Source organism: Capricornis sumatraensis, chromosome 15, assembly GCF_032405125.1.
Source record: "Capricornis sumatraensis isolate serow.1 chromosome 15, serow.2, whole genome shotgun sequence".
Lineage (NCBI taxonomy): Eukaryota > Metazoa > Chordata > Mammalia > Artiodactyla > Bovidae > Capricornis > Capricornis sumatraensis.
Window position 1 is genome coordinate 84,741,326 of NC_091083.1, and position 27,470 is coordinate 84,768,795.

A 27,470-nucleotide genomic window follows, 5' to 3' on the forward strand; every position below is an offset into this window, starting at 1 on the left:
ATGGGGAAGGCGGTCCGGCCCACGGCCACCACCGTGTGGCCGATGCCTGAACTATCAGGTTATTTGTAGGATCTTTGTCCCTAACTACAAATATATCTTCGCTATTTTCATCAGGGCTCCGGATCATTCTAAGCAAACAGAAATTTTAGACAGAAACACAGGCACTCTCCAGGAAATATCTGGAAACTTCTTTTTAAGCAAACAGGTGTCCATGGGGTCAGCTTGCTTTTCATCTGTGCAGGAGACACCTACCTATATTTTTTTCCCTTTCCGTTGACTTCAAAAGGCAAACAGATTGAAACGCTAGTTAACGGACCACAATTTGTCATGTTGAGAAACTGCTGCCTTATCCTAACTTGATTGTCTATGATCAAACCCACATGGGGCTTCTGGCGCCTTCCTTCCACTGTAAATTGTCAGCCGGGTTCCTTCTCCCTCAAAGCAAGGTCTGCATCGTCCAAGTGAGAATATAAGTGAAGGCAGGGTGATCAAGGCTAAGAAAAGCCTCACCTGGAGCTACTTGTAATGAGCGCCTACCTCCTCTAGGGGGCCCCACTGATCAGGCAGCACGGGGTTCATTCTGAATTTCTGTACCAAGAATCACGGTCCAACACGCCGCTTAACACAGGAAGATTTGTCTAAGCAATGTCGACTGGTACAGAAACCCAGTACCCCACTCTTCCATCTGTTAGAAATTCGAGCCACATGCTGTCTGGGATGAAAGAGAGAGCTACGCTTCCTCTCCCACGCGGTTGCCCCAGACGCACAAAGGCCATCACCGGCTCAGCAACAACAGGCTCCAGACAACACCCAGGCTTCGCTCTGCTCCCTCCAAGGGCACACCACCTGCACACACCCACTGTCACACCGAGGGTGAAAAATGGGATTCCGTTCATGCTCAAAGCTAAACATTCATCCTTCAGTTTCCTTAGAATGGAAAGAAATTAATCAAATAAGCAGGAAGGGATTCCAAGACCAAAGTCTACTAAAAACGTTCAGTGGAAATTTAACATTTCTGAAGTAATTTGGGAATTTTTCTTTAACACCTCGTTTTACTACAAAGCTCAAAACCACCGAAGGAGGATCTATCCCGGGAGTTTATCTCGTATTTTCACTTTTCCCCTCTGTGTATGTATTTTTGGCTGCTCCGGGTCTTCTCTGCTCTGTGCACGCTTTCTCCGGTTTCATGGAGCAGGGCTCCTCTCCAGCTGTGCACGGCTTCTCACTGCAGCGGCTTCTCCTGTTGCAGAGGACAGGCTCTCGGGTAGCTGGGCTTCAGTAGCTGTGGCCCCCAGGCTTAGCTGCTCTGAGGCATGTGCGATCTTCCCGGACCAGGGATCGAACCTGTGTCCCCTGTATTCCGGATTCTCAACCACTGGGCTACCAAGAAGCCCTTTCCCATTATTCTTGCCCAATTCACATCAACGGATGGAAATGCATTCACATCTTTTAAGCTCATGGCAAAAATAAGGAAAGAACTCAGCACAACCGTAGAAGAGTTATGAAAGGGCTTGGCAAACTGCCCATCCGCAGTGTCTTTTCTTTCCAAAACACACATTGGCTGTGCGCTTTAAAAGCCAGTGTTATTTCTGAACAAGAAATTGCCACGCCACCTCTGGATTGCACAGTTCCAGAATGACTCTAAGAGAAAATAACCCGTTAAACCTCTGGTTACCGCCGCAGTTTCTAATACAGCTCAGGACGGCGCAAGCTTCATAGCGCCGTCTAGTGGAGGAACTGGGAAACTACCGAGATTGCAATATTTTCCTTCTACTTAGGCAGTACTGCGTGCTTGCTTCATTTATGAGAGAGAAAATTCACATACGCAAAGAATGAACGTATTAACTGCGCCCATTATCCCATTACAGCAAGTAACTACTGCCAACAATCTGCAGCTTTGCGTTTCAAGTCCCTCTTTGGGTCGAAGGATGAATGTGCGTGTTGACAGGCAAGGCAAACATGGTATTTATCCTGAAGGGATACTGCCGTATATATTACCTTGAAACTTGATTTTCTTATTTAACATTATGTTCTATCTTCACAATCAATAATTCTATTTCCACGTCATCTTGTTCATGATCTCCAGTGTAAGGGTATACCCCAGTCAGTGCGAAGTCTCTCTAGACCTTTTCCATCTTCCCAACTTGAAAAACTATGACCAACCTAGACAGCGTATTAAAAAGCAGAGACATTACTTTGCTGACAAAGGTCCGTCTTGTCAAGGCTATGGTTTTTCCAGTTGTCATGTATGGATATGAGAGTTGGACTATAAAGAAAGCTTAGCTTTGATGCTTTTGAACTGTGGTGTTGGAGAAGACTCTTGAGAGTCCCTGGGACTGCAAGGAGATCCAACCAGTCCATCCTAAAGGAGATCAGTCCTGGGTGTTCATTGGAAGGACAGATGCTGAAGCTGAAACTCCAATACTTTGGCCACATGGTAAGTATTGGCCAAATACTGACTCATTTAAAAAGACCCTGATGCTGGGAAAGATTGATGGCAGGAGGAGAAGGGGATGACAGAGGATGAGATGGTTGGATGGTATCACTGACTCAATGGACATGGGTTTGAGTAAACTCTGGGAGATGGTGATGGACAGGGAGGCCTGGTGTGCTGCAGTTCATGGGGTTGCAAAGAGTTGGACTCAACTGAGTGACTGAACTTTTCTCTTACAAATAATGTGGGACTTCAAAAAACACAAAACCTTATGGATAAAACATTATGCATTTTCTCAATAAATTCCTAGATGTCATATTGTCCTTTCAAATTTCTTAAGACTTAAAAATTGTGTACTGCCAGAGTGCCACAGTTGAAATAAACTTCCTAGTGAGCCAAGTAATTGATTAAGGAATTACTTCAGAGGGCAATAAAAATAACATAAAAATATTGAAGTGCAAAATCTAGATATAAAAAAATTCACTTTGCCAACTTTAAAAAATTTACGTATTTTTAAAATGTATCTAGGCTTTAGTTGTAGCACACGTGACCTTCATCGTGTCTCGTAGGGTCTGTGTTGCTGTACTCGGGCCCTCCAGGATGGCACGTGGGCTTAGCTGCTCTGCAGCACCCGGATGTGGGATCTTAGTTCCCCAAGCAGGGACTGAGCCCCCTGCCCTGGGAGGCAGCTTCTTAACCACTGGACCACCAGGGAAGTTCCTGAAATCTAGGCTTTCCATCGTCTTCTGGCGTTTTCTAGGCGGGAGACTCTTCCTGACACAGAGCTGAGAATGCTCCACTGACCCGTTTTCTCTTTTTTTGGAAGGAGAGAGGCAACCCTGTTTGTTTTAGCTGCTTATCCTGATTGAATCAAGCCAGGTTGGACCAATTATCCCGTATGATATGCTTTATTACAAATCACAAGCTCACCACCTGTTTTAATACTCTGTAGACATCACCTCAGGTTATTAATAGCTCATCTTACACCTCTGGCAGCAAAAGTGTAACGTAGCACCTTGACATGATAGAGCCTCATTAGCCCATGGTATTGGCTGAGGCAGAGATGTTATATTTATGAGATTAAACAAACCAGCTGTCCATTTTAGTCATAGGTGGAAGGTGGAAAGAAATCTATCAGAGAAAGCAATTCACACTTTCTTCCTATAAATAAGGGTCTTCCATTTTCTCTCTCAAAAACTCCTCCACTTGAGGGGTAAGTGAATTTTTCAACTTGATTTCTGATGGCAAGTGAAATGTGGGTAGAGAATTAAGCAATAAAATATTCTTTCCTTGCCTCTTTTTCTGGCAGCAGGAATTACTTTGGGGATATTCCTAAGGACACAGGAGTTGGCATATCCTTAAATAAAGTCCGCTATGTATGATATAAAATTGAAAAATACGATTACAGTGAGTGAAGAGTGGGCACAGAGTAATTCCAGGTCACGTCGGGCAAAAAAGAATCTGTGGCAGACGCTTCTGTCCTGTGGTTAGTTCCAACCTGGACAACCCCCAGACTGATGACGACATTTTACATTTATCGGTGAGAAAAAAGATCCAACTTTAGAAAAAAACTTTAAAATACAAAAGCAAATAATCCATAGCCTAGAACAAGTTTGTCATCTGTTTAACAAACTCTTCCCGAAAGTGAGAAAACTGTTTTGAATGCTGCAAAATTAGGTTCCATATTTTCTAAGAATTGTTTGGACTTATTCAGGAAAAGAAAAATCACATCTTTTTTCCTGAATTTTTGCATTAGACCGAATCTTTCCTGACCCTACCCTCTATCCAATCCTAATTATCAGCTTCCTCTCTCCCCTGCTTTCTATCTCAAAACTCTGTTTATTTCATTTGTAACCCTTTCATACACTGGAATTGCTTATTTTCTTGGTTATTGGTCTCCTCCTTCATGGATGATAGCCTTGACAGCATAAAGAGCAAAGACATCACTTTGCCAACAAAGGTGGTTTTCCCAGGAGTCGTGTACAGATATGAGAGTTGGACCATAAAGAAGGCTGAGCGCCGAAGAATTGATGCTTTCGAATTTGGTGCTGGAGAAGACGCTTGAGAGTCCCTTGGACAGCAAGGAGATCAAACCAGTCAATCAACTGGTAATCAACCCTGAATACTCACTGGAAGGACTGATGCTGCAGCTGAGGCTCCAATACTTTGGCCGCCGAATGCAGAGAGGAGACTCACTGGAAAAGACCCTGATGCTGGGAAAGATTGGAGGCAAAAGGAGAAGAGGGCAGCAGAGGATGAGATGGTTGGACGGCATCATTAACTTAAAGGACATGAGTTTGAGTAAACTCCGGGAGACGGTGATGGACAGGGAGGCCTGGTGTGCTGCAGTCCATGGGGCTGTAAAGAGTCGGATACGACTGAGAGACTGAACAACAGCAAAATTGTTGTTCTTTATGCTATAATGGGAGAAAGAAATGGCAACCCACTCCAGTGTTCTTGCCTGGAGAATCCCAGGGATGGGGGAGCCTGGTGGGCTGCCGTCTATGGGGTTGCACAGAGTCGGACACGACTGAAGTGACTTAGCATAGCATGCTATAATGAGAGCTCGCATGGGGCATAACATTCTGTTCATCCTAAAATCACTCCTGGCACAGAGAAAGCACTTGGATGTTTGATGAATGGGTAAAGGAAAAGTACTGACCCTTCCGATTCGCTGTTCAACACCCGCTTACGAACTGACCCTAAGGCTGGGTTTACAGCTTATTAGCCTGAATTGCTTCAAATTGTTTTACACGCTACGAAGATGAAAAGCGGTCTCTGTTGGAGATATTTTACTGCGCTCCCAACTCTGCCACGAGAACAGAGCAGCGCAAGTGTTGTCGTGAAGAGCAGCGCACGAGCTGCGCGCTGGGGGCCGATGGGGTGGCGGGGGCGCCGGCAAACTGGAGGAGGGCCCCGCCCGAGGGCAGGCACAGCGCATTCCCAACCGCGGACGGACCTTCCCACTTTCAGAAACGCACGAAATAGCGCTTCTACTGAAATCTCACACTTCAAAACTGCTGTCAACTTTGTCAATTGCAAAATGTTATCAATGGACTAAAATATTATTATAAAACACTGTGTAGGCCAAATGGGCTTCCCTGGTGGCTCAGACAGTAAAGAATCCACCTGCGATGCGGGAGACCTGGGTTCCACCCCTGGGTCTCAAAGACCCCCTGGAGAGGAGAAGGGCTACCCGCTCCAGGATTCTGGCCTGTACAGCTGCATACGCCCCATAAGAGCCCATTTTCCAACCTTGGCCTATGTGCCTAGCTCAGCATTTTCTAGAAGAACTATTCCTTGGGAGACATACCCAACTGGTTGGACAAATGATAGGTGCATGCAGACTGAAGCCTGGGAGACACCCAGGTAAACAAAGCAAAGCAGGGGTGCCTGCTGCAGGACTTCTCCGAGCCTTTAGTAGGCTGATGTCCACGGCGAATCTTTCGAGAGATGACAGACCAACTGCTATTTCCCAAAACTATTTGAAGGTGGTACTCTATGTCCAGGCTGATCTCATTGAACGGATGAGTCTACAGAATATCAATTTGGGAAACACTAGCTTCAGGAATTTAAACAAGATATGAGATGTTTATAAAAGTCCAAAATGCTCCCTCTTTTCGAGCTCATGTGCACAGTGGTCAACCCCGTGGCTGACAGACTGGAACCCACCGCTCTCCAGCCGTGTGGTCTCAGCCAAGTTGTTCCCCCTCTGTGTGCTACTGCTGTGACAGTCACTCGGTCATCTCTGGCTCTTCTGAGTTAGTAAATGCTCACCGAATCAGGGCTGCTGTTATAACCCTGAAGAAGAGAATCAGACTGGATAATGCCAAAGGGTTAGCAAACTCAAAACATAGTTTGCAAGTTCACTGCAAAACACAATTCACTTAATATTCATCCATGAGGATTAGCACCATAACATATTAAAGACTAAATGAAAATATCAAATAAACAGAGATATATGATTCTGCACAGTTTATTAAAGCATCTGTAGCATCCCACGGACAGAGGAGCCTGGTGGGCCGCAGTCCATGGGGTCGCTAAGAGCCGGACATGACTGAGCGACTTCACTTTCACTTTTCACTTTCATGCATTGGAGAAGGAAATGGCAACCCACTCCAGTGTTCTTGCCTGGGAAATCCCAAGGACAGAACGGCCTGGTGGACCACAGTCCATGGGGGTCACAAAAGAGCTGGACGTGACTCAGCAACTAAATAACAACAACAGCCCAGCATATAAATATTTTGAAACCGTTTTTCTTGAAAGTTGTGTTCAGCAGAGCTAATCATGAGATTACAACAACGTCCTCTAACACGCTTTGAAAAATTGGAACATGATGGGTACCATCTCTATCCTTGTCAGATTCATCTAAAGAACATTGCTGCCTGCCGAGGTGCGCCAGGCAGGACCGCCTGGAGGCGCCCAGTTGCACAAGGAGCAGTCACGCCCTTCAGGATCACTGTCTCCCTGTGTGAAAAGGATGATGGTGGCAGAAGAGCCCTTCCAACTTCAGATTGTGACTGTGGGGGGAATGGAACCTAAGTTAGTGGGTCAAAACCAGCGTGGTGGTTGCTGTTGTTGTGTAATCACCAAATTGTGTCTGAGGCTTTGCAACCCCATGGACTGTAGCCCACCGGGCTCCTCTGTCCACGGGTTCCCCAGGCAAGAAGACTGGAGTGGGCTGCCTGGCCTCCTCCAGGGGATCTTCCTGCCCCGGGGATGGAACCTGAACCTCCTGCATTGGCAGGTGGATTCCTTACTGCTGAGACACCGGGGAAGCCCAAAATTAGCATTAAAAAGTATCACATGAAATAGGCTAGAAAGAGTAGAAAATACCAGCCCGTGTTCCCTGCTGTAAGAATGGCGCTGCTCTGTGAATTCTTCGTCTCATTCATATTTTTCTGTGGGTCGCAGTCAAATTAAAGAGCTAGCGCAACGAGCGTATTTAAATAAACAGCCGTCGGGAGATACCGCGGTAGCGTCTACCGGCTCCATCCACTTAGCGAGTTTCTGACCTGAAGTTGGATAGAAAATGATGTATCTGCTTTCTACCTGTGGCGTATCACCTTTGCTGGCAGAGCCTGCTTTCTGTTGAAGGAACTTTCCACCCTTCCCCCACCTTGCACCTCCAACCAAACACGTGACTCAGTTCCTCCAGTGGGTGAATTTTAGGAAACTCGTCTTTCATCTGGCAGGACATTATGGCTCTGCACACTGCTTAGAACTCTGGCAGCCTTCTCAAAACCACGAAACCAGTATTTTATAGCAGCTGTGAATGGAGCATAACTTTAAAAACTGTGAATCAGTACGTTGTGTGCCTGAAAGTTAGAGAATACTGTACATTAACTGTACCACAAAAAAAGGAAATGAACGCCCACAAGGGACCAGGCCTGTGAACCAAGTCGATACCCAGAGGGTGCTGGAGACAGATGCATCCTGGGCCCATGAAGAGGCTCAACTGGACGGAACCCTTCACTTCTCGAATTCTTACATATTATGTACAAGAAATGCACATTTTCCACATGAACCAAGCTACTGTCGAGTCAGCAGCATTGTTATTTTTTTTAATTGCAGCCAAAGGCACCCTGGATGATCTGCCGCGCAGACTCCGTCAGCCGGAAGGCCGCTCGCTCTTCCTCGTAATTCTTTATTTCTAGGTTTCTGACAGTTTACCAAATACCGCCCTTTTACTTAGCCTCCTTGCTACTGACGGCTATGTCACCTTCTGTCCTCTCAGCAGCCTCTAGGGCAGGCAGTGTCTTCCTCTTGTGGATGAAACACAAGTTCGGAAATGGCAGAGTGGCACAGGCTTTGCTCACCGCCGGCTCTCAATTCCAGCTCTGCCTGAGATGCACTTGTGTGGCCTTGAACCAGTAACTTGACTTCTCTGAGCCTCAGTTTCCTCATTTGTTAAAGGGCAACAAAAAGAGTCTACCTTGTGGTGTTGTTACAAGAATCAAAGCAGGTAATGTGTGCTGAATGCTTACTGACCGGCCCAGGGATAACAAGCTATTGAAAACTGGACTCAAAGCAGGTAAGGTGTACCGAGTGCTTACTACCCAGCCCAGGGATAACAGTGTGCCAAATGCTTACTGCCCGGCCCAGGGATAACAAGCTATTGAAAACTGGGGCAACTGCTATTATTTAACTTTACCAAACAGCTAGTAAGTGGTAGAATCTGAACTCATATCCATTCAGGCTCCTATCTCTTACACATCACCTCGGCTACTATAAACGTTTCATATGAAATGTTTCTTAGTGCTAATTTATAAAGTTCATAAAATTACAGTGCTATAGCTAAAACTGTGTTATAGCTAAAATTTGAATTGTGATGCTGTAGAAGACTCTTGAGAGTCCCTTGAACAGCAAGGATTAAACCAGTGACTCCTAAAGGAAATCAACCCTGAATATTCACTGGAAGGACTGATGCTGAAGCTGAAACTGAAGCTCCAATACTTTGGCCACCTGATGAAAAAGAACCAACTCACTGGAAAAGACCCTGATGCTGGGAAAGACCTAGGACAGGGGAAAAAGGGGGCAACAGAGGATGAGATGGTTGGATGGCATCACTGACTCCATGGACATGAGTCTGAGAAAACTCCATGAGATAGTGAAGGACAGGAAAGCCTGGTGTGCTGCCATCCATGGGGTCGCAGAGTCGGACATGACTTAGCGACTGAACAACCGTAGCTAAAAGCCTTGCTTATTTCATAACCTGGTGATTAAAGGTGAGTTTTCCCTCCGTTTTGACAAAGTCTTTTGGGCAGATCCTTCTCTTAACTTATGACCTTATCACCAGAGGTAAACAGCATGAAGTAAAAACACACCTCGTAATTTACTTGGCCTTTCCGATGGTGGAGGTAGGTGGGGTTTTTTGCTTGTTTGTTTTGATTTGAGGTTAACTTGGTATTCCCACATCTGCATGTACTAACACTTCGGAATAGCACTTCCTCTCACCTCCATTCAGCTTTCCACAGTCACGGTGGTATTGCAGTTTCGAATAACTGGTAGAAATATAACATTGCGAATGAGAAGCATGGGTTTTGGAGAGGGACAATTGTTTTTTGCTGCATAATTGGGGTAAGTGGCTTGGTTTCACTAAAGGTTTGATTTCTTAATCTATAAAATGATAAAGATATTAAAATTCTCTTGGCCATTTTGATGTTTCAATAAGATGATTCTTTCAAAGAGATTTTATTGCAGAATTTCACTGAATATATAGAATACCCCCAAGATACTAGAGGAATTCATGTCCTCAGAAACTACCCAGGGTGGGGGACATCTGGTCAGCTTCATGGAGAATTTGGCCCTTGAAGGTAAAGTCAATTTCTGATAAACAGAGAGGGAAGGAGATGAAGGCAGAGAGAGGCCTGGCGAGCGGGCGGTGTCTGCACAGGTCCCATGTTGGCAGTTTTGACCAGGTGAATTTAAGGGAATAGGAGAAGGTACAGTTAGGAAGACAGACAAGACAGCTAGCAGAGACTCTGAATGGCACACTAGGAAGCTTGTGTGTACAAGCACTGAAGCTCTATTCTTTCTAAACTAATTTCACTGCTTCTGCATCTTTTTTTTCCAACCCAGATTAGGACACAGGCCGTGGCTCAGGCAGCTTTCGAGTTAGATTCAGCTGTGCGATCTCTGCAAGTTTTAGCTGGAGACTGCGGAAGGGAAGAGAAAAAAGACTAAGCCTGTGAAGTAACAGGAAGAAAAACCACGGTAGCAGTTAGATTTCATTTTTCTCAAAATGCAATATCTCTGTGATAAGTACTTCAAAGACTCAGCTGTCATAGGTGTGAATACTGTAGAAACGTGCTTGATATGACTATCATCCCCATCGTACAGATGGAGAAACTGAGGCTCAGAGTAGTGTGCAACTTGCCCAGGGTCGCACAGCCAACAGGTGACAGAGGCAGACTTGGAATCCACGCTGCCTGACGGCGATGCTTCTGTGTTAGCTCGATGCTCTACACCCCACAGGAGGACTCTGGAGACCCTGGCTCTGCCCCTGCAGCTCCACCACCGGAAAGCAGCGCTGTAAGATGGAGGTGCCGTTAACTGAGGCGAGAAGCCCGTGGATTAAGTGAGTAGGTGTTTTGTGGCCATCGTTGTGGGGTGTGGAGGGACAGCTCAGTCTGGGACATATTGAGACTGAGATGATCAGCGCTTCTCTTAATATCTGCAGCTAAATGTCTGACGCTCTCTTAACATCTGTAGCCTGAACGAATCTGTGGATCAATGCCTTCATCACAACCTCCCTTTTAATGTGTGTCTCGTATTAGATTCTACAACCTCTGAAGGTCCAGGACCGTCATGTTTTGTTTTAGATGCCTTGCACAAATTTGGTGTTTAAATAACAATCGAAACATTTACTTCAACTTTAAAAGAAAAAGAATATCCTTGTTTAAATCTCCTGAATCTGTGTTTGGCAACACTTAAAACACCCCTCTACCCCCAACACAAAGACACCTCTGGAATTGCCAGTGACAACAGAAATTTAGTGTTTTCCTTTTTTTTAACCAAAAAAGGTCAAGTTTCCATGATGTGATCAGTTTCCAGGGGAATGAAGCTCCTAAATAAATGCTTATCTTAAAGTTCTGGTTCAATTGTTGGGGAGAGGAGAAAAAAAAATGCCCCCCTGCCAACACATTGGTTTGTGTGAATCACAGCTCAGTGAAACCTTTCAGGCATATAATTTATCTTTTCTTTGGCCTATGTAGTAAATGCTTCATTTGTTCATGAATTCTGGCCTTGTTTTAATTATGCTATGCTCTGAATGTAGTTTTATGAGGCACAAAAATAAGATTGTCGTTCTGAAAACACAGAAGATTTGTGTGTTTCCCCTAGAATGAAATGGTGGTATCTTTTTCCCAGTTCACAGCTCTGTGGGTTTGCGGTTGGAATTCCAATCCAGCAAGGGACACAGCAGTGAAACTGGGGGAAAGGGTTTGTGTGGGCGGGCGGGGAGGGACAGCTGAGCCCAGGGCATAATTTACCCTCAGAATTCTGAATCGATACATTGACGGCCTCGGACGCATAATGTGCTCTTCCCACCAAGAAAGCCATTGATTGATAAGTTTTGTTCCTGTTACTTTCTGAGGGCCATCCTCTTTCATTCCGCTTCCAAGAAAATTGATTTCTCCCCCTAAATACAGGCTGTACAGCCAGAGAGCAGGCCAGAACTCTTAATAATCAGAAGGCTGTTCTGTCGTTGTTAAAAATCTTTGCAGATACATATATCTGAATATCCACAAGCTAACAGACTAGCAGAGATGTCAGTGGCTATTTCACAGCTTTCCCATTTTCATCAGCACACAGGCCAGTGCAGCTTGGATCCCGGGGTTGGGAAGAACCCCTGGAGGAGGGCATGGCAGCCCGCTCCAGCATTCATGCCTGGAGAATCCATGGACAGAGGGGCCTGGCGGGCTGCAGTCTATGGGGTCGCAAAGGACATGACTGAGCACACAGGCAGACAGGCAGAGTGACCACTCCATATTTCAAGTTCCAATGATACAGCCAGCCAAAAATGGAAATTTGCTGTGTAACAAACACAGATGAAAACTTCGTGGCTGAGTCTAAGGAAACAAATGCACCTAATTCCAAATGGACGATAAGTGACAATTTTTAGATCTTCTGAGAGGTTACTGTAACTTCAAAATACCACCCATGGGCCTGGCTATATTAAATACCTGCCATTTGCCAACACAGACCCCGTCTCCTGGATCAAATTTGATTTTGGAACTCATTCCACTTCAACTGAGGTGCTGTCCCAAAGAGCGTGCAATTAAAAAAAAATAGAGTTGATCAAGCACAATTCTTAAACTTTCCTACCCATTTTTTTAGGATAGGAATGGATTGACTGCCTTAAGTTTTTATGGTTAAATATGTTCAAGGGTCGGTTATCAGAGACGGAACTGGTTTACTTGACTACTTTGGGGATTTGGATGTGTCAAGAGACTTCTATTCAGAGATGGGATACTCAGCCCTTCATTCTCTTCCCATAAATAACACAGTCTTTTCTCAGTTCGGGCAATGGGCTGGCTTTGGATGCCCATGGAAATGAAACGTGACCTTGTAAAACTCAGAATGGCTTGGGAGCCCATGACCAATAACAGGAAGCCGCAAGAGACCCCCGGTCAGGTAAGTCAGCAGTTTTTCAAATATTCATGAATATTGACGTCCTTGACCCAAGACAAGGACTCTGGGCTCCAGGTGCAAAGATTTGATGGACGCCTCCCTGGGCCACCTAGACTGATTCTCCTTGAGTCTGGACAACTTCCCCAACACTTGGCCTCCCTCGCTAGAGCCCTGGGTGCGTGCATCGTAACTGTGGGTTTTTTGCACCTCTTCTCTCGTTAGACCACAGACTCCGAGGCCAGCGACCTTTTGCTGTCCATGGTCGAGCCTCACCTGCATCTGGCAGCATCACACTCAGTAAAGATCTGATGTGTGCGTGCACGCTAAGTTGCTTCTGCCATATCTGACCCTGTTGACCCCATGGACTGTAGCCCACCAGCCTCCTCTGTCCATAGGATTCTCCAGGCAGGAACACTGGAGTGGGGTGCCATTCCCTTCTCCAGGGGATCTTTCCAACCCAGGGGTTGAACCTGAGTCTCCTGCACTGCAGGCAGATTCTTTTACCGTCTGAACCATGAGGAAAGGGCAAAGATTTGATGCCAGCACGCATTTGAAGACTCACTTTGAATTAAACAGAAAGTTTATGCAGAAGGCTCCTGAACTGTTGCATTTAGGGAAGGGGCATTTACAGGGCAATTTTTCTAACTTTCAAAAGAAAATTGAAAGAGCAGTTCTTGGAATAAAAATTTACAGGAAGGACAAGAACGCTGATAGCGTGAGCCTTAACATACAAACCTTATGATCTTTCCCCAACTCTGTCCAGAGTTTTCAGCTATTGTCTAGTATTTATAATATCATTCCTGACACCACCTGTTGGTGTCAGATTAACGCGATATTTATTTTCCTGAAGAAAAATAACATCCGGACAGTGCCCGGCACATTGTCAATGCTGAATAAATGGCAGCCAGAGTTACTGTTAGCAACTTGGCAGGGAAGCCTGCTGTCATTAAGACAATCATATTGACAGCCACGTAATAATAATCAGCCCACCTAATTTTTTCCTGTCTCTAATCTCAACTAGAGATTCTTGACTCCCAAATTTTGAAAAATACTGTTGCTTAAAAATCCATTAACTAAAGGAATAAGTGCCTTAAAACACAATGTATCAACTTTTATTTCCTTCTTCACTCAAAGAGTTCTTTTCTGTGTTCCCAATACAAACAAACTCTCAAAGTTAGAAGTAAATGCTCTTTTTTAAGATCAAAAGAACTTGCCTTTCTTTGCACAGGAAAGAAAGCAACTGATTTGGATGCCTCTTAAAGGAAAAAAAAAAAATCTCGCTTTTACAAAGGGATTACCCCAGCTTGTTGGAAAATAATCTGTACACGAAAGAGTTGGCCCCAGCAGTAAAAGCCCTTTACACACACTTTAGTGCAAAAGATAGTTAAAGATTAGCCCAGGCTATTAAAAGTAAGAAATCCAATGCATTCCAATAAAAGCCCATAAACACACTGTATATGAAGCCAGCTACTGAGACAGGCAGACATTGCAGTCTTTTGGAAACTGTCTTCATTCTGCTAACGCCTTTCCTCCAGACTCCACTGATCATAAATGCAACCTGTCCAGCTCTGCCTTTGATAAAGGGAAGGACGGATTCATCCGTATGTTAGTCACCTCCTCTTTTCTGTTACATAAAACAGATGCCACAGCTGTTATTGTTCTTGCAACAGATGTCTCTGCCCACAGAAACATGGGCAGGCGCCGGGCTACAGTGTGCTGGCTGTTCTAGAGGGACCTACGGCCTGTCCCCTTGTCAGGACCCCTCAGTGACAGCAGAGCAGGACACGCGCGATCATGCTGCCCACAAGTGCCCCCGGCACCCCACCCCGAGCTTGCACTAAGAGCAAACGGGTCGTCTCACCCTCTCTGCAGGGCCATCCTCGGACTGCGTGGGTAACCCAGGAGTTTCGGCGGCCGAGTGAGGGTGCTCTGTGCTCTCAGCCTCCTGCGGGAGGTCCACGGGGGCTCTGTCCCGTCCCTTGTCCAGCTTGAAGAGTTTGTCAAAGAAGCTGGAGTCCTTGGGCTTGGCGGGGGCTGCTGCCCCGGACTCAGACGGAGGGTGCTCCGGCCCAGGGGTGGCAGGGAGGCCCTCCGCCTGGGCTGGGGTCTGCCCGGGGGTTTTATCCGGGCCATGCCCGGGTGCAGCTGCCACCGGAAGGGCCATGGGCTCACTCGGGTCTTTGTTTCCTGGAGCTTTATCGGAGCTGACATCAAGCCTCACGGACCTACTGGATGAATCCGTGGCTTGGTCTCCGGTACGCCCTGGTACAGGCCGAGAGAGCGTCAAGAAAAAGCGAGATTTAGCAGCTGGTGCCTGGGGTTTGGCCTCCTTCCCAAGACTCTCCCCGTTGGCCTCTGCAGCCGCGCTGGTCTCCATTGTCTCGGGGGAAGAAGCGGCCACATTATCCTCCTGGATGCTGACTCCCAGATCGACTGTAAAGGCAAACATGAACAGCGGTCATTCACCCCAGCGAGGACGTCCAAGGGTCGGGGACGGACTCCCCGCATTTCACATGCAGAGGTGGGGAGACAGGCTGGGGACCCTGCCGGGCCCTGGCCTCTCTGCGGGGCAGAGGTCAGCTGTCCAGGCGTCTTCCGACCAAGGCCAGGGGGAGGAAGCCAAGCAGGAAAGCACCCGCCAGGGGCCGTGTGAGGGACACACCAACTGTCTGCTTTTACCCCCATGGATCCTGCGAGAAGCAGGTCATCACGGTTTCACCTGGGAGGCAGGCCAGCTGTCACGGGCTTAGGAGAACAATCTCCCGACATTGGCCTCCTGTCTGGGTTGGGAGAATTCTTTGCTGGGTCTACCTGGTGCCCCACAGGGTGTTGGGCAGCACCCCACGAGACACTGAGCACCCCAGAGTGCCCCAGCCCCAAGAGCACCCCGAGTGGGAATGCCAGAAATGTCTCTGGGTGTTGCCGAAACACACATTTGAGAAGTGCAAAGCTGGACTATTTGACTCTGAGTCACTGAGCTTTTCTCTGCCTCAGCTTTCCGGTAAAATGAGGAGAACAGTGGAACCCACCCGCATAATTTGTTACGGAGATTCCTTGGGTTAATATTCTCAAAGCACATCAAGCGGTGCCTGGAATATAGCAAGTGCTCAACGAACGGCATCAACATTAGGCATCATCGTTGCCGAGGGAGAAAAGCGATAGCCAGGGAAGCTGGGGCATCCTCTCCCGGCCGCCCAGCGAGCAGTCAGCTTATTCCAGAGGCCACGCGCTCTCCGTCTCACCTGCATTAGTGTCGGCTGCCGAGAATACAGGCGGATTTTAACAAGGACTACTCAGACGCTTCCACTCTGACGTCTGGAAGTGCAGGTCCAGACGTCACCACACAAGCAGGTGGGTTATACCTCCGGCCACAAGACTGCATACGGGTTCTGCCTCCTCCAGGGAAGGGCTCTGCTCCCAGAATCCACCCGTTTCTGCTTTGAACTCTGCATAGACCTCATTGAACCACCTCACTTTCTGGGTCGCTTTTATAAAGCAGTGCGATATTCAGGAGAAAGATACACTGCAAACCTGGGTATCACAGGAGAAGATCAAGACCCTCGGGCTGCCCTGGAGGCGGGGACTGAGAGCCCGCCTGCCAGTGGGGGGGACACTGGTTGGACCCCTGACCTGGGAAGACCCCACAGGCCACAAGGCAACCCTCAGGCTGCAGCTATGCAAGCCCACGCACCCTAGAGTGTGTGCTCTGCGACAGGAAAGGCCCGACCGAGGCAGCAGCCCCTGCCCGCCGCAGCCAGGGAGGGCACGGGTGTGCGTGCAAAGGCGCAGGGCAGCCAAATCAATCAGTCGTATTTTAAAAGATCAGGACTCTCTATCCACAAGCTGAGTGACCTTGGGCAAGTCACTGCAAATCTCTGAGTTTCTTTATATGTAAAATGGGAGAAACAGAAGCTCCCATGTAGAGTAGTTGTGATGTTTCAAGGACAAAATTCATGCAAAGTGTCAGGAATGCTGCCTTTCCATAGTAGCTGCTTAATAACTGACAGATAACTGTGATTGTGTAGTTTGGAGTCAACTGTGTCTTAAAATCTGTTTGTAGGAAAAGAGAAAGAAGAGGTGGTCCAGTGGCTAAGACTGCATGTTCCCCCTGCACGGGGGCCGGGTTCCATCCCTGGTCAGGGAACCAGATGCCACAAGCCACGTGAAAAGATTCTCCCATGTCGTAACTACACAATGCCTCAACAAAGATCAAAGATCCCACATACTGCAACTAAGACCTGGAGCAGCCAAATAAATAAGTTATCCTTTAAAAAGAAGAGAACTGAGGTTTCTTTAGGTCATACATTGCTCATAAGTAGTAAGAGATACACACATCCATTAGCAATTATTTTTGCCAGACTCTAGTATCTCACAGTGTCTAAAGTCAAGAACAAACAGTAAAGGAGAGAGAGACAGAGAGAGAAGCAGAGAGAGTGAGCGTGCACACCGGACTCCTGGGCAGATGGTGGCCTCCTCTTCCAGCTTTGAGAGCAGAGCGGAAATGGCGCAGAGGACCAGCGCCAAGCACTAGGGGCCGCCATAAACTCGGGCCTCAGGGAAACCACTCTGCGTGAACACTGGATGTATCGTCCAGCTCATGTTTATCCTTTTTCTGTGATCCTGGACTTCATAGTTGTGGTAAATATTATACTCAGAAGGGAAGAGGGAGGGAGGGAGAGGGAACGAGGAAGTGGCGGATGGACGTGTCAGGATGCCAAGCACGCACGTCAAGCAGTCCAAGTGTCAGAGTGAATGTGGATGACTCGTGGGGACGCCCCAAGCCGGGAGAAGAGGACGCAGCTGACGAGAAAGGGGAGCCGAAGAGTCAAAACAAGGGAGGGCTTCTCAAAGGCCAAGAACATCGCCTGACCTTTGAGCTTTTTGCCTCCCTTCCTTACTCTCTGGCCGGGAACCAAAGGACCTAGCGCTAAGTAAGAGCATTTTGGTCAGAGAAAAAGTGTTTGAAAAAAACCTTTGCAGGGACAGACCTTTAAAAAGTGCCAATGCATTGCTCTGATAAAGGATCCATTCCTTACACAAAGAACCTGGAGTGAATTTTAGTGTACCAAGGGTTACACCAGATGCCAGCCATAAGCACTGGTATCAGAGGATGGGTTCAGTGTTCTGATAACTTGTGAGACCTAGGGCTTCTTAGATAGAGCAACTGGTAACTACGAAGCTCTGCCCACCCCCCAAACCTGGGTGAGCACATATCCAGCCCCGTCACTGGCAGCTTCTACTTCTCTTGCTAAAATGCTCACCTCTCAGGTGGGCACATGACCTAAGCTAGACTAACAAAAATAGATCTTACGATTTTTGCTGAACCTACTAGAGCAGGGCTGTGATCTTTGTGCTGGAGCAGGCAAGCCAGTGAGGGCGTGCATCTGGGACTGGTGGCCTTGGATGTCACATTCGCGAGCGCTTGCCTGAGAATCAGCACAGATAACGCCCCAAGAGATTGGTGGTTGCATTTGGACACCTGGATCCAGCTGCCCCTGAAGCTGGCTCACCATTCCACCGCCAGCAGATCTTCTTTCTTGTTTTTCCACTTACGCCAGTTTTAAATTAAGTACATACTCTGTGACTTGGAGAGAATTTCAGCGACTTAGTCAGTACCTATTTCGCTTGTTAATTAATAGCAATCAGTCTTCTCCTTGAGAAGCTGTCTCCAGGCTCTTCAGATATATCTAGGAGGCATTTAATATGAGATGAAGGAGAGGAAAGAAAATGAAATGCAAGAAAGTCGTAAGGAACTGGATAGATACAAACAAAAAACAAAACAAAACAAAACAAACCCATCAACACTTTTCTTTCTCAGTAAAAAGGAAGGAAGAAAATTTACGTGGGGAAAGATATTACAGCCACTTGAGACCTTGGATAAGCATTAAAAAGCAAATAAATTATATTCTGAAACAGTAACTTACACATGCACAATCTTTGTGAACGACTAGGAAGAAAACTCACTGGAGTTCTAGGGTTTATAGTCTTGCAAAGAGAGGGATGACCTCCATGCCTTCCTCACATTATTATGGAAAGAATAAAAAGTTCCTTCTGGGTGACCGGAATGAAGCTTTTCATTCCTATGAAAACCCTGGGAGAAGTCCATCTGGAATCTGGTTTCAGTAAGAAGTTTTCTCACAAAGCAGACAGATGACATACAAAAGAGGTTTTACCTCCCCTGTAATAAATGTTTAAGAGTTTAAGGAAAACAGAAATCATGTAAGAATGCAAATGGTGGCTCCCAACTATTTAGGAGAGTTGAAAATGTTGATCTCCTTACTGCAGAAAAGACGTTTTGTATCGTGTCCGTTTGTGTATGTGTGTGTGTGTCTCACTTAAGAAAGCCATTTTATCTAGACACGTGATGCAGAACTTACTTCCCGTGGCACCTTAGTGTCACTGGAAAGTACTTAGATTGTGGATCAGAGGAACCTGGGTTCAACTCTAAACATGAAATATGTGGCCTGGACAAGTTCCTTTATGGTTCCTCAATTTTCTTAAAAAAGGAAAAATGGACAGGAAAATAACTGTCTTCTTCAAAAGGTAATTGTGAGGACTAAGCAAAATGCTTCCTACAAGGTACTTAACACAGGTGGGTATTTAATAAACATTAGTTGTTTTATTACATTTATATGTTATTCATCTAATGACCATGTCAATTCCTAAACAGAAGCCTAAGGAAGGGAATTATCCCAATGATTTAGCCTGCACACTTGGGGGGTCTGGAAAGACTTTAAGATATTAATGATCTGGGCTTCCCTGGTGGTTGAGGGGTGAAGAATCCGCCTACCAGTGCAGGAGACGTGGGTTCGGTCCCTGACCCAGGAAGACCCCACACGCTGAGCAGCGACAAGGCCCGCGCGTCACGACTGTTGAGCCTGCGCTCTGGAGCCCGGGAGCCACGGGCACTGAAGTCTGGGCGCCCTCCAGCCCCGGCGCCACAACAGGAGGGGCCGCGGCACTGGGGGCCCACAGCGCCCGGCTGCAGGCAGCCCCGTGGGCGTCAGCCAGAGCAAAGCCCGAGCAGAGGCGAAGACCCTGCACAGCCCAACCGACGCATGCAGTTTAAAGGGCAACCGTATGAGCCCACGGAGCTGCAGAAATCTGAGAACCTGGGCCGTGGGAGGCTCAAGGATGCTTTTCCCAAGCACCAAGTATTCTTAGTCAAGACAAACTGCTTCATCAGCAACCTGTTACCTATCTAACACACACACACACACAAGGTCATATGACACTATTCAGAATTTCTGAGTAACGGCTACCTTTCATTTGCTTTTTTCATGAGCCAAAGCTACAATCTTCACTTGATACAACGGTAAACACTATAGCTGATATTCACTGAATGCTTCCTGCATGTCAGGCGGTAAAGTAAATGCTGAATGTAACAAGAAATGTTTTGTTTCGGTATTACAGCAATCCATGCCAGGTACCAAGGTCCCTCCCATTTACAGGCGTAGAAACTGCAGCTCTAAGAATAGACCCGCTTTTTAAAACCATTCGGCTACACCAGGTCTTAGTTGGGGCGTGTGGGCCTGGTTCCCTGACCAGGGGTTGAACCCCAGGGCCCCCGCATTGGGAGCCCGAGTTCTTAGCCACGGGGCCACCAGGGAAGTCCCTAGAATTCTTTTCTCTCAAGAGCTCAACATCCAAGCGCTTCTAGGGCTGAAGGTTAAAGAGGGAGCTAGAAACTGCCGTCATGATTTTATTCATGAACGAAGCGTCTGCTTACGACTCCCCACTCACGCACTGTCATATGCGTCACTGCGGGGACCAGTCAGGACAAAAGCGAAGAGGAAACGCAACGCACACTAACCGCAAAGGGAAATGGCAAACGATGGCGGAGTTCACAGAGCCGTGTAAAGATCACACACATGGTTATTGCTGGATGAGGACCCGAGGGAGTTAGAACAGCTCACCAAAGGAGAAGGAAAAGTAGATGATGGCACACTAAGTCTTCAAAGCAGAACTCTGGTTGAATATCAAAGGATTACCACGGACCCTGGGGCAGACGGATGAAGACCTCAGTTTTGCAAAAATGACCCCTCCGCGGTCAGGCTGTGGGAGTCAAATGACACTTCAAACAACCAAGGCTTTATGTGTCGTGTAAATGCGTTTGTTGTTTTAAAGATCTTGAAATAAGGATTCACGGGTCAGCTGCTTGGGGCTTGAAAGAAGATGTTAGATTTGAAACCTTCACCGAATAATCGGAATTCATGCTTCCCATCTCCGTATTAACAGGGCAGGATGTCCACTCCAAGAGAGTCTAGCAAAAGTGAAAGACAGGAATAGGTTTGGGGGGCAGGAGGGAAGAATCCTCAACTGTCAGCTCAATACGACGTGTCTGAACATTTGGTGACAAAAATGCTGGGTTCAGACGTTATGTGGGCAAAAGGTGACTTACCCCACACTCTCTCTTGAAAGCATCCTCTGAAGTCAGCAGTCACTGTTAGTCACTGTGGGGGCCAGACTGCACCAGCGACTCTCAGAACTCCCCCGCCCATTCTTTTATTTTTGGCTGTTGGGTCTCCATCGCTGTGTGGGCTTTTCTGCAGTTGTGCTGAGCGGGGGCGACTCCCTACTTGCAGCACCTGAGCTTCCCTTGTTGCAGAGCCTGGGCTCCAGAGCACGGGCTCAGCCGTCCCGAGGTATGTGGGATATTCCTGGATTGCGGATCCAACTCGTGTCTCCTGCACTGGCAGGCGGATTCTTCACCCCTGTGCCGCCAGGGAAGCCTCCCTGCCCCTTTGCAAGCATCTCCTGTCAGTCACGAGCTTATAAAAGTCTGGAACACGCAAAGATTACCTACTGCAGAACCAGTCTTTGCCCCAATATGAACAAATACTGCCACTCAGAGACAGATGTTTCATTCTTTCTCAATTTACTAGTAACACGCATTTAACACATGCTTACCTCCCATATGATTAATCTCTCAATTCTTCCCTTTCCCTGCCTCTCTCCCTCACCTTCACTGCAGTATAACGAATCTTTGCAGCCTGGTGTAGTTTATCAGACTTCGTTCATGCTCAGACAAATACATACAAGCATCCCAGATACAAGTACTAGGAGGCTGTATTTGTCCTTGTTGATTTTTACAAAAATAGATATCAGATATTAGATATCATTTTTGATTGCTTTTATGTATCATTGTTATGGATTGAATGTTTGTGTCCCCCACAGTTCATATGCTGAAATCCTAACTTCCACTGTGATGGTATTAGGAGGTGGAGCTTTGGGGAGGGGATTAGGTTATGAGGATGGAGCCCTCATCAACGGGATTAGTGTCCTTATATAAGAGGTCCCGCCTCCACCATGTGAGAATACAGTGAAGGGATGACTAACTGTGAACCAGGACCTTGTCCCTCCCCAGGCAAGGAATCCGCTGGCACCTTCAGCTTGGACTTCTCAGCCTCTAGAACTATGAGAAATAAACGGCTACTGTTTAAGCCTCCAGGTCTCTGGTATCTTTGTTCAGTTTAGTTCAGTCGCTCAGTCGTGTCCGACTCTTTGTGACCCCATGAATCGCAGCACGCCAGGCCTCCCTGTCCATCACCAACTCCCGGAGTTCACTCAGACTCGCGTTCATCGAGTCAGTGATGCCATCCAGCCATCTCATCCTCTGTCGTCCCCTTCTTCTCCTGCCCCCAATCCCTCCCAGCATCAGAGTCTTTTCCAATGAGTCAACTCTTCGCATGAAGAGGCCAAAGTACTGGAGTTTCAGCTTTAGCATCATTCCTTCCAAAGAAATCCCAGGGCTGATCTCCTTCAGAATGGACTGGTTGGATCTCCTTGCAGTCCAAGGGACTCTCAAGAGTCTTCTCCAACACCACAGTTCAAAAGCAGCAATTCTTCGGCGCTCAGCCTTCTTCACAGTCCATCTCTCACATCCATACATGACCACTGGGAAAACCATAGCCTTGACTAGATGGACCTTAGTCGGCAAAGTAATGTCTCTGCTTTTCAATATGCTGTCTAGGTTGGTCATAACTTTCCTTCCAAGGAATAAGCGTCTTTTAATTTCATGGCTGCACTCACCATCTGCAGTGATTTTGGAGCCCAAAAAATAAAGTCTGACACTGTTTCCCCATCTATTTCTCATGAAGTGATGGGACCGGATGCCATGATCTTCGTTTTCTGAATGTTGAGCTTTAAGCCAACTTTTTCACTCTCCTCTTTCACTTTCATCAAGAGGCTTTTTAGCTCCTCTTCACTTTCTTCCATAAGGGTGGTGTCATCTGCATATCTGAGGTTATTGATATTTCTCCCTGCAATCTTGATTCCAGCTTGTGCTTCTTCCAGTCCAGCGTTTCTCATGATGTACTCTGCATAAAAGTTAAATAAGCAGGGTGACAATATACAGCCTTGACGTACTCCTTTTCCTACTTGGAACCAGTCTGTTGTTCCATGTCCAGTTCTAACTGTTGCTTCCTGACCTGCATACAGATTTCTCAAGAGGCAGGTCAGGTGGTCTGGTATTCCCATCTCTTTCAGAATTTTCCACAGTTTATTGTGATCCACACAGTCAAAGGCTTTGGCATAGTCAATAAAGCAGAAATAGATGTTTTTCTGGAACTCTCTTGCTTTTTCCATGATCCAGCGGATGCTGGCAAATTGATCTCTGGTTCTTCTGCCTTTTCTAAAACCAGCTTGAACATCAGGAAGTTCACGGTTCATGTATTGCTTAAGCTACCCAAATGGACTCAGATAACCTCAGTTCTCCCCTTCCTCAATCAATACATCCCAAATCTATCTTATCTTTTAAAAATAGCTGTAAAATGTTTCTTAATGTGAATATACCAAAGGAGATTTACGTCACTGGCTGATCAATGAACTTTCTGATAGTTTCCAAATAATTTTTTTCCCATGTTCGTTACAAACAATGCTGGGGAAACTTCTATGATCAAAAGTCCTAGGCTAGTGCTTTATTTCTATAGAACAGAGTTACAGATGTAGAATCGCTGCACCCAAATTAATGTGCATTTAATTTAAAAAAATAGACACTGCCAGATTAATTCCCGAAAAGAGGCTCCAGAGATTCACATTTCCGACAGCAATATGGTAAGCGTCTCTCACCCCCAAGGGTGGCAGGGAAGAGAGGCAGCAGGAATGCTGACCATGCACACAGTCTTAAACACCTTTAAATGCTTAGAGAAAGATGCTTACCAGCGAAAATCATACGGCACTCTCCTAATGCTCTCAGCTATCAGGACATGAGCGCCGAACCTTGGAGATGGCAGGCGGGAGCAGGCTGAATTCAGCCCGCACGGAACACTGCTGAACAGTGGCAAGTGCTACTGTGGGGCACTGAGAAGAGCTAGCCAGAAAGCGATATGAGACAGGGGCTCAGAGGAAAAGGACGGGGAGAAGAGCCAAATCAGGAAGACTTTACAGGGACTTCTCCGGTGGCCCAGCGGTAAAGAATCCACGTTGCAATGCACAGGCCATGGGTTCAATCCCTGGTTGGGGAGCTAAGATCCCACATAGCGCGGAGCCACTGAGCCCACGTGCCACGACCGCTGAGCCCGTCTCCTGCAACCACGGAACCTGAGCGCCCCAACTAGAGGGTCCGAGGGCTGCATGGAAAGATCCCACATGATGCAACGAAGATCCCCTGTGCCAGTTAGGATCCAACACAGCCAAGGAAGTGAATGAAGTCTTTAAAAAGAAGGCGTATTCTCCAGAGTGGGAGATGCCAATGATCAATGCGCACAGCAGAGGATGTTCAATATCCTCAGTCATCGGGGAAAGGCAATCAAAACCACCACGTGTTACCACCTCGCACCCACCAAGATAACCATAATCAAAAAGACACTGCAACCTAGACGAACCCTGAAAACGTTACGCTCAGTGAAAGGACCCAGATACAAAATGCCTCCTATGGTACCACTCTCTGCATATAAACTGTCCAGGGTAGGCAAATCCAGAGGCAGGAAGCACATTCGCGGTTGCCACGGTGGGGGAGGGGAACTAGAGATTAACGGCTCAAGGGATTTGTTTGATGAAATTTCTTTGATGACGTGTGGAATCAGACAGTGGAAACGGCTGTACTACCTTGTGGATATAATTACCAGGACTACGTGGCGTAATACACTTGACAAGGGTGAATTCCATGGCATCTGAGCTACAGCTCGGTTTTGAAAATGAAGACCCTGCACTAACAAACACCAGCGCAGGCCGGGGCGGGGCGGGAACGCTGAGCATGAACAGAGGATTCGCAGCCACAGGGCAGGTGACTTTCAAGCCAACGAGAAGGAACGGGTGGGAGACGCGTTATCACACGGAAATGCCCCAGAAATTCTGACGAGGAAAAGCGCTAAGAGGCGGAGAAGCATGAGATTCCACAGAGCATGTGCCTGCTGCAAGGAGGGGCGCGGAAGTGGGCCCTGGCGGCCCGTCTCCAGAACCGTCTGTACCCGCTGGAAGCAGCGCGCTGATGCCGCGGGGTCTGTGTGGGTGGCGTGTCCAGCGGGGCTGCAGGGGGCAGCGCTGAGGGTCAGGAGACTGGCTACCGAGGGAGGCGCATCCAGAGAGAGCGCGGAAGGGCAGAGAGGGCGGCGCCCAGGAAAGGCGCTAGAGCCCGGGTAAACGCGCTGCTCTCTGCGGTTGGCCTCGGGAGTCCGCGCCGGCGGACAGGAGGCCGGTGCAGGGGCCGGCCCGCGCATCCTCTTCGCCCAGAGCGGTCCCCGACCGCCCAGAGCCCCCGCAACTAGCGTGCGCTCGTGCCCTTGTGCTGGCCCGTGAGGTTTAAGCGGACGCCTGCTTGGGGCATGGGCTTCCGGCGAGGACCCTCGTTTCGTTCCCAATAAAGGGAGAAAAAACAGCGGGGCACCGTGGCCTTTCCTACTTTGGGGTCCCCCCGCCCGAGGACGGGACGCGTGGGTAGGGGCCAGCTTGGAGCTGCAGCGCGTATTTAGCACACGCACGGGTACCTGACAATGCTGGCGAGCCGCCGCGCCGCACTTGGAAGGGCTGACCCCCAGACTCCTTTTCATACCTAAAAGTGCCCTTTACCGAGGGCTGCATTACTTGCAGAGGATCCATCAGGGTCTAGGACTTGCTCTTCAGCTGCTTCTCTTGCTCCTCCACTGCCGCTGGTCTGAGGTGTCACGGTTCACTAACCTATCAGTCCTCTGCAAGCGTTCTGTGTATCTCAGAGCCTGGGCTAAACTCTAGGGTTATTGCAACGACAAACGAAATGTTCTGTTCTCGGGAACTTTTATCCAAGTAGGGGAAACAGATTTAAAAAGCCAGCCAACTGGGGGAAGACCGTGAGTGCGCTGCGCACAGACCTATTTGCTCCCTTCCCAACCAGTGATGCTGGTCCCAGGTTTGTCCCTCTACCAGGTGGCTGAGTTTTGGCGTTGGCTTTCCCAGGACACTTTGCCGAGGCATCCTGACTGGCTTCTCTTCTCACTCGTTATGGCACAGCATTGGCAGGCGGACCATTTATGCAAGTCAGGATTTTTCAGTCCAAAAGTTATTCCACTTACTTCTTTAAAAAAAAAAAATAAAAATTAGGCAATTTTTCTTTTTAGGAAAAAATTGACTACAAACAAAAATGAAAGACAAATTTTTTTTAGAAACTTCTTATACAGGTGAAACAGAGATGGTCTTCTGTTTCTGAAAAATGACGTTTTCTGACAAATCATGCCTTAGTCTCTGCCATTCGTTAGCAGCGAGAACAGCTTTCTTAAAAGGGTGAACTATTGTGATACATTTGATTGAAAGAAATCAAAGGAGGAGGAAAACGAGGTACTTTCATTTCCCTAAGATCTGGTGGTTTTAGGTACACGCACAGGTGGAAAGTTTGGTCAGGCGATACAGCAGGGGAGAGGCCAGTGATAAAGGACACTCTGTGTTTCCCTGTCGTGCTTATTTCTCCACTTATCCTGTGCCAGTCACTCTATACAGCTCATGTTATTCTCATTTCCACTGTTCGGGAGAGTCTCTGAGAGTACACATTTCTCGCCAAGGTTACATAGCTACAGAGGGACAGAGCCGGGCTTCCCAGGAGGCACCAGCGATAAAGGATGTGCCTGCTAACACAGGAGACGCAAGAGACGCAGATTCGATCCCTGGGTCGGGAAGATCCCTTGGAGGAGGGCACAGCAACCCACTCCAGTATCCTTGCCTGGAGAATGCCACGCACAGAGGAGCCTGGCGGGCCATGGTCCACGGGGTCACAGAGAGTCAGACCGGACGGAAGCGACTTAGCGCGCACGCGTGACAGAGTCAGTGCGTGGTCTGTGAGCCTCCGAGTCTTCAGAGCACTTGTGTTAGTTTCTTGTTGCTGCTGTAACAAACTACCCCCATTTTTGTACCTTAAAACAACACAAGTGTCTTATATCACAACCACCAGTGCCATGACAGCTGACAGTTGCCATGGCAACAGCTGAGAGCCTGTCTACAAGGACTGAAAAGGGGTGCTCTCCCAGCCCTGGGCGTATTATACCCCTGTGTTCGGGTAAGTCATGAATACTCCTCCCTCTCTTCACTCAGCCGCCTCCCTTTTGCCTTGACTTTCCGTATATACATTGTGTCCCAGGCCAAGTCAGGATGAGAAGTTGATTTTCAAACTGAGTCCCCGCTTTTCCATTCTCTGGCCATTGAGTAAAGCTTGTGCTGATTTAGGCTCAGCATCAGTTTCTTTTCTGATTGTGTGAATCTGAATGAAAAAAGAAGCTTCTTCCCCACCGAGGAAGAGGGCTTCAGTCTGGCTAGGACCTAAGTGGACATGCTGTTGTTCAGTTGCTAAGTCGTGTCTGACTTTTTGTAACCCCAAGAACCGCAGGCTCCTCTGTTCTTCACCATTTTCCACAGTTTGCTCCAATTCATGTCCATCGAGTTAGTGATGTCATCCAACCATCTCATCCTCTGTTGTCCCCTTCTCCTCCCGCCTTCAATC

At 47.5% G+C, this 27,470-nt stretch overlaps 1 protein-coding gene across 1 annotated transcript in view; it reads right to left on the reverse strand.

Annotated features, from left to right (window-relative positions):
- The window catches only part of BCAS1 (brain enriched myelin associated protein 1), a 95,917-nt gene that overhangs the window by 51,407 nt on the left and 17,040 nt on the right, over window positions 1–27,470 (reverse strand). The window contains exon 4 of the mRNA XM_068986842.1: window positions 14,430–15,001. Within this exon, the coding sequence (XP_068842943.1) occupies window positions 14,430–15,001 (572 nt within the window). The remainder of the gene's footprint in view (window positions 1–14,429; window positions 15,002–27,470) is intronic.